The sequence below is a fragment of the Oncorhynchus kisutch genome, linkage group LG24 (genome assembly GCF_002021735.2).
Source record: "Oncorhynchus kisutch isolate 150728-3 linkage group LG24, Okis_V2, whole genome shotgun sequence".
NCBI classification, from domain to species: Eukaryota; Metazoa; Chordata; class Actinopteri; order Salmoniformes; family Salmonidae; genus Oncorhynchus; species Oncorhynchus kisutch.
Window position 1 is genome coordinate 27,918,194 of NC_034197.2, and position 8,015 is coordinate 27,926,208.

Sequence of the window (8,015 nt, forward strand, 5' to 3'; positions counted from 1 at the left end):
AATATAATGTATTTCTCTCCATGTACCCAAATCAGACAACATGTCAACATGGAGAATCACAACAAAACATGTCCTGGTTGTCATGCTACTACAGTAGTGTGCATAACACTGTTAGCTCAGCAAACAGACAAACGTAAAATACTGTCTCCAGTACAGGTTACAACTACAGTAAACAACAAACAAAACATCATCTGAAAAAAAGAAGAAATATTGTACAGAAAATCCTACAGTAAACATACTATACATTCTCTTCGCCTAGCTGGATCTGGCCAGAGAATTTCATCAACATCACAAGCAATATCGTCATTGGCAAGACAAAGCGGGAAGAGCCGACTTGAATGTCGAATCCATCCTTGCACAGCTGCGGCGTCGACTTGGTCACAAGCGTCCTCCATGGCCTGAATGAGGGGTACCTGAGCCTGGGGCTGGAGATCGTAAACCTTCCACCGCCATGCAGAGAACAACTCTTCGACAGGTTTTAGAAACGGAGAGTATGGTGGAAGGTATAGTACTGTCAACTGTGGATGCTGTTGAAACCAGTTCTGGACCAAAGCAGAGCGGTGGAATGACACATTGTCCCAGATGACCGTGTATTGCATCTGGTGCATTTCATTACCTGCTGTGACGATGTGGTGCAATCGGTCCAAAAATGCGAGAATGTGAGGTGTGTTGTAAGGGCCCATTTTGGCATGACGGAGGACAACCCCATGCTGTGAAATGGCAGCACAAAAGGTGATGTTACCCCACGTTGCCCTGGGACATTGATTATAGCCCTGTGGCCAATGATATTTCTGCCTCTCCTTCTTGCTTTTGTGAGGTTGAACCCTGCCTCATCAATATATATGAATTCATGCAGGATTTCTTCAGCATCCATCTGCAAAACTCCCTGAAATACAGTGAAAGAACAGATTGTGTAGTTCAGGATAGGTCTAGTATACAGTCAATGTAAAGAAGTCATGTGTGCAGTATGCAACATCACAGTGCTAAAGTGAACAATACAAACCTCCACATACTCATGCCGCAGCCGTTTGACCCTCTCTGAACTCCGCTCAAAAGGCACTCGATAAAGTTGTTTCATTTGAACCTGATGCCTTTTCAGGATGCGTACCAGTGTTGACTGAGAGACCTGATAGACATTATTGAAAATGGCATGGTCACCGATAATGTTGGCTTGTAGTTCTCTGAGCCTGATAGCATTATTGAAAATGGCATGGTCACCGATAATGTTGGCTTGTAGTTCTCTGAGCCTGATAGCATTATTGAAAATGGCATGGTCACCGATAATGTTGGCTTGTAGTTCTGAGCCTGATAGCATTATTGGCCAAAACCATGTTTATTATCTCTCTCTTGTTCTTGCGTGAATATGGGCTCCCTTCTTCCTTGTCGTTCCCGACCCTCAATCCTATGTAGAGAATAACACATGTAACTTACTGTACAATGTCACAGGAAGGGATATCACAAGTGCTGATATGGTGCATACAGTAAGCGGCTGATGACTAACCTAAAACACTTTACCTGTTTTCCTGTCGAAAAGTCCTTATGCTAAGATTTGGCTGAACACTCAGTCCAGCCTCCCTCAGCGTCAATCCGTGGTTCACAACATGGTCCACTAGTGTTGCACGAGTGTCATTTGATAAGTTTGGTCCTCTTCTTCTTTGTGCACGTTCTCCTCCTGCTTCAGGTCTTCCTCGATCTCTGGCTCGGCCTCAGCCTCTGCCTATTCCTCTACCTCCTTCTCCTCCTCTGTGTACTCCTCCTCTCACCCTCACTCTTCTTCTGACTCCTTCCATTTTGGTTGAAGGCAGGTGAACCTACCTGCTGCATTTGTATAGTGCTTAAACCTGATTGGTGTGTCTACAATTTAGCAGTCATGTGTTTGTGCACCTGATGGCTGTGTTTAACAGATTGGCTCATAGGTGTGGTAATTTGACAGTCAGTGCTTTGGAATTGCAAGGAAGTGAAATCATTATATACTTCTGTGTCTGATGTATACAAGTGTGTTTAGTGTTTTACCAAATCACTGTGTGTAATGTTTCGCAAATAGTGTGAAGCTGACAATGTTCTTACAGTTGTGCAAATCTAGCCTTGTGTTTTGCTCCTTGAGTGTAAGGTTTTGCTAATTGTGGGAAAAGTTCAATTTTAGTGTGTAAGCAATCGTAAAAAAACTGCTTTATATCGAAGGAGTGCCTTTGATTTGATGGTCTGCGCATGTGCAGTTAGGTGCAAGACGACCGTTGGACCTGGTGACGTGTTTCTCCGCATGAGTTTAGCTAGCCAACTATTGCCATGACATCGCCTACAAGCGTGACCAGAGATTTCTATTGGAGAAGCAGTTTCTGCATATCTTCATACTAAACCACTGTCATCTGACCAAGAGAAGAGCAAGGCTGAAAATTGATATTCTCCTACCGGTGCCAGTCTGTATCTATTTTAGTCAAAGTGTCTGTCTTGTCTTGGCAACAATAAGTAGTGTTGTTGAATGACAAAATAATCTGGCATGGTGCCCCAACTAAAGGCATCTGTTGGATAATGTTACGTGAACACAAATGGGCACAGTTTTCACCTGGCGCAGTAGTCTAAGGCACTGCATCTCAGTGCTAGAGGCGTCACTACAGACATCCAGGTTTGAATCAAGGCTGTATCACAACCGGCCGTGATTGGGAGTCCCATAGGGCGGTGAACAATTGGCCCAGTATTGTCCGGGTTTGGCCGGTGTAGGCCGGCATTGTAAATAATAATTTGTTATTAACTGACTTGCCTAGTTAAATAAAGGTTAAATAAAAAATAAGAGAGATTACTTTACCAGAGGGTATAAAAAGAACATAGCATGCTAGATAAGCAAGAGAATACTGTATGCACTTCCTCTTTGTCAGTCTTCCTTTGTTACAGAGCTCTGTCCTTTCAGACACAAGAGGCCAATTCTTACACACCGTCTGTCCCCCAGGCTGTGTGTGTGTGTGTGTGGTGATAGCAGTGTCTGGTACAGATATCCACCACATCTCAATGCATCTCTTACCACAGATGGACTAGCATCCCCTCCCTCAGAGAACATACAGACATACTGGAAAGGAGGACAACACACACATCTTGCCCTAGCATGCCAAGCATTTCCTATTCCCACAGAATGGCAGACATTCTCATTCATTCTCAGTGCTCCTACAACACCAGGAGCTCTCCTTGATACATTATGGTGATGGACAGAGTTTCTAGAACATTCAGCACTAGTTCTTCCTCCGGGGGATAATTCATCATCACACGTCTCATATCATGTTAAAAATGACAGAATCTGAGCAGCCCTGTGCAGAAAATTGGTCCGATCTAAGAGACAGCTTCTGTTGACTACATGACAACAATTACACTTGAACATACCATTCTCAAACATCCTGAGAGGGGTGTTTGGCTTTCTTGCTAGGATAACGTATATCAAGCAGATGGGTCGCTCCAGATGTAGAGTCATATCCGAAATGATCTGCACTCTTGATGAAGATGAGCAAAAACGACGGCATACAATGAATAATACAAATACTGAGATAGATTGGATGATTTTTGGGGGGGGAAATTATATTGTTTTATACTTATACAAATTAGTCAGAGAAACAGATTTTCTTTAACAAGTAATCATTTATCTTCTCAAAAAGATATGGGTCAAAACTATTGGCACCCCTATTTTCAATACCTTTCAATAGCTCAGCTTGCGAGGATCATGGCACTGAGCCTTTTTCTATAATGTTTTATGAGATTGGAGAACACATTAGGAGGATCTTAGACCATTCCTCCATACAGAATCTTTCCAGGTCCTTGATATCCTCCGTCTGCTCTTATGGACCGCCCTCTTCAATTTAAACCACAGGTTTTCAATGGGGTTCAAGTCCGGAGACTGAGATGGCCATTGCAAAATGTTAATTTTGTGGCCAATTAACCATTTCTTTGGGAATTTTAATGTGTGCTTGGGGTTATTGTCTTGCTGGAAGATCCACTTGCAGTCAAGTTTCAGCCTCCTGGCAGAGGTAACCAGGTTTTTGGCTGAAAGTACCTGGTACTTGGTAAAGTTCATGATTCAGTTGACGTTAAGGACCCCAGGACAAATCGATCAAAATAGGCCCATTAAATCAAAGATCCACTAACCTATTTTACAGTAGGTATGGGGTTCTTTCTGCATTTACAGCTTTCTTCTGACGCAAATCCCACCACTGGTGTGCGTGGCCATAGAGCTCTATTTTCATGTCATCTGACCATAGCAACGGTTCCAATCCAAGTGGCAATACCCTTTAGCAAACTCCAGGTGTTTACATTTGATGGAGGACTTGAAAATAGAGCTCTTCGGCCATCAAGAGTGCCAATACAGTCTTTGGGTAGCCGGGACCCAGGAATACCTGTTTCTGACTGATCTGAGTAGGCCCAAGTATTTGCGTGTGTGTGTGTGTGTATGTACCTCTGACCTGAGCCTGGATTAACACTGCCTCTTGTCAGGAGCATTACTGGACATTATTACACCTACAAAATGTGTCATACTCCAAACACAGAGCTTAAGGTCTCCTCAATATTTAAGAGCAGGCCTGTTGGATGATGCAGACCACCTGAGTACGACAGGACTGTATCATATCCAGTACCAGACAAAACATGACCATAAACCCTGACCAAAGAAGACCCTCATATGATTGACAGCTGACATCACTCACCCTCTCTGTCTCCTCCGTGGACTGGTATCCTGACGATAGCACCACGTCGCCTGGCGTCACGTATCCAGGGTGGTAACCAAGGGAAGGGCTACTTGGTGTGGTGTTGTCAGTGGTGGAGGAGGAGCGCAGGCGGACGGAATGCTGCTGTGCATCGTAGGTAGGCCGGCGCTGGGGGGCCTGGGGGCTGCCTCTCAGAGAGGGGTCCCGGTCTCCTACTCCGGCCCCTGTCCCGTTCCCCCCTGTCCCCTTACTGCGCCGGCTCTGCAGGCTGGTCCCTCGCCTCATGGTGCCCACAGGGCCGGCACCCTGACCAGCTGGGGGAGCAAGGAGAACACCAGAGGGGGAGGGGGGGGGGGGGGGTCAAAGTCAGGACAACGCGTCTGCGTTGCTGCTGGAACAGCTGCTTCACACCCTGGCCCAGGACGCCAATGCTCTTCCAGGCATTCCCGTGTAATTTTGGAGAGGGCGTGGTGGTCTGAGTGAGAGGAACAGTTCCAGAGGCCTGAGTCCTTCACCCCTCCTCTATGCCCTGACTCCCCTGGGTGCCTCTCACTACCCCCTCACTGCATACGATGATGCAGCACTCTCATAGACAGGGGAATAGGGCTGGGATAGGGGAGTCTGTATTGGGGGTGGTCTGGACTAGAGTGGTTGGGAGATAGGATAGGGGGATTGGTAACTTATGAGTAGAATAGAGAGTTGTTATAGTTTACGCTCTCTTTGTCAGACAGGTGGGACTGGAACAGGAGAGTACAGTAATGAACTTCTTGTCTTGCTAAGCTTTCTAACTAGATTGAGTAGAGTCGGGTAGAGTAGAGTAGGGTAGAGTATAGTATAGTAGGGGAGAGTAGTGTAGAGTATAGTATAGTAGGGTAGAGTAGTGTAGAGTATAGTAGAGTAGGGTAGAGTAGAGTGGGGTAGAGTATAGTAGGGTAGAGTAGAGTAGAGTAGAGTAGAGTAGGGTAGAGTAGAGTAGGGTAGGGTGGAGTAGAGTATAGTAGTGTAGAGTAGATTAGGGAGAGTATAGTAGGGTAGAGTAGAGTAGGGTAGGGTCGAGTAGAGTGCAGTAGAGTATAGTATGGTAGAGTAGAGTAGGGTAGGGTCGAGTAGAGTGCAGTAGAGTATAGTATGGTAGAGTAGGGTATAGTATAGTAGGGTAGAGTATAGTAGAGTAGAGTAGAGTAGGGTAGAGTAGAGTAGGGTAGGGTGGAGTAGAGTATAGTAGTGTAGAGTAGATTAGGGAGAGTATAGTAGGGTAGAGTAGAGTAGGGTAGGGTCGAGTAGAGTGCAGTAGAGTATAGTATGGTAGAGTAGGGTATAGTATAGTAGGGTAGAGTATAGTAGAGTAGAGTAGAGTAGGGTAGGGTGGAGTATAGGGTAGAGTATAGCAGGGTAGAGTATAGTAGGGTAGAGTGGAGTAGGGTGGAGTATGGTAGAGCAGGGTAGGGTGGAGTAGAGTATAGTAGGGCAGAGTAGAGTAGGGTAGAGTATAGTAGGGTAGAGTATAGTACAGTATAGTAGGGTAGAGTATAGTAGGGTAGAGTAGGGTAGGGTAGGGTAGGGTAGAGTAGGGTAGGGTAGAGTATAGTAGGGTAGAGTACAGTATAGTAGGGTAGAGTAGGGTAGAGTATAGTAGGGTAGAGTAGGGTAGGGTAGAGTAGGGTAGGGTAGAGTAGGGTAGGGTGGCGTATAGTAGGGTAGGGTGGAGTAGAGTATAGTATGGTAGAGTAGAGTATAGTAGGGTAGAGTAGAGTAGAGTAGTGTATAGTAGGGTAGGGTGGAGTATAGTATAGTAGGGCAGAGTATAGTAGGGTAGATTATGTTAGAGTTGTGTATAGTATAGTAGGGTAAAGTAGGGTAGGATAGGATAGAGTAGGGTTGAATAGGGTAGATTTGGGGCAGCAGGTAGCCTAGTGGTTAGAGCATTGGGCCAGTAACCGAAAGGTTGCTGGATCGAATCCCTGAGCTGACAAGGTAAAAAGCTGTCATTCTGCCCTTGAACAAGGGAGTTTACCCACTATTCCCTGGTAGGCCATCATTGTAAATAAGAATTTGTTCTTAATTGACTTGCCTAGTTAAATTTAAAGTAGGGTGTGTTTTAGGGTTCACTCTCTGTCTCTGTCAGACAGGACAGGATGGGGTGGGACAGGAGAGGTCAAAGTTCAGCGGCGAGCAATGGGAGTCCATAAGGTTGCATGCATCTGCCAATCAGCTCAAAGATCATGCTCGTCTAGTAGTCTACCACAGAAAGAGAGGAAATGGGTTATGAGGTGGGTGGAAATAAGGGACGGACAAAAGGAAGTACACAGGAAGATGTTTTAGAACAGACACTGCTTGAAGTTGCCCGTCAACTTGACCCTGGGCCAGATATAGGGGGCAACTTCTATTAACACCACAGACACACACAAACACAAACAGGCTATGGGTTAGTTAGGGGAAGGGGATAGGAGAAAGAAACAAAAGTGAGAAATAAGTGAAAAGACCCACCTAACATCAGCCCAAAGCTGCCTAGCCTGACTCAGTGTCCAAGATCACCTGTAGAGAGAGAAAGATTGTGAGAGAGAGAGAGAGAGACTAATAAACATCTACTTAATCTGTATACAATCAAATATAACACCCAAGTATTGTGTGTGTGGGTGCCATGTGTGTCTGCTGGTGGATTCTCTAGGAGGTAATTTGGCGTCACGAAACAGATCCTTTTGCTTACTGTGACAGTGGTGTCTGGAGAGAATGACTTCCTCAAAAAATCCACAACCCACAGTAACACAGGCTCATTATACAAATTTGCCTAACCTGCAACAACCCAAACAAACCCGACCCACATGAATTCCTATGAGGTTGAGGAGAGACAGTAATGGCCTTAGACACACATCCCTGGTGTGAAGAGAAGGCAGCTTGTCAAACACAGTGACTATTGGCACTGAGGGTTGGTAAACAAGGCAAAGTCAGGAACATTCTGAGCTCTGGGGAGTGACTGTTAAACATGCAAACTATACTGAACACAAATAGAAACGCAACATGCAACAATTTCAATGATTTTACTGAGTTACAGTTCATATAAGGAAATCAGTCAATTGAAATAAATACATTTGGCCCTAATCTATGGATTTCACAAGCAAGGGCGGAGCCATTGTGGAGCCACGCCCAGCCAAGGGGGAGCCGAGCCCAGCCAAGGGCTTTTTATAGATATAAATACTCCTCGGCACCCCCTCAGACGATCCAGCAGATGAAGAAACTGGATGTGGAGGTCCTGGGCTGGCGTGGTCTGAAGTTGTGAGGCCAGTTGGACGTACTGCCAAATTCTCTAAAACGATTCTGTTTAATCAGCTTCTTGAT

General features: G+C 45.4%; 1 protein-coding gene across 2 annotated transcripts in view; it reads right to left on the reverse strand.

Moving 5' to 3' along the window:
• The window catches only part of LOC109869074 (transmembrane and coiled-coil domains protein 1-like), a 101,687-nt gene that overhangs the window by 69,272 nt on the left and 24,400 nt on the right, over nucleotides 1–8,015 (reverse strand). For both annotated transcript variants that reach the window (XM_020458925.2, XM_031803634.1), the window contains exons 2-3: nucleotides 7,167–7,214; nucleotides 4,680–4,993 (exon numbers count right to left, since the gene is read on the reverse strand). In XM_020458925.2, the coding sequence (XP_020314514.1) occupies nucleotides 4,680–4,993; nucleotides 7,167–7,173 (321 nt within the window). In that variant the 5' untranslated portion in view covers nucleotides 7,174–7,214. The remainder of the gene's footprint in view (nucleotides 1–4,679; nucleotides 4,994–7,166; nucleotides 7,215–8,015) is intronic.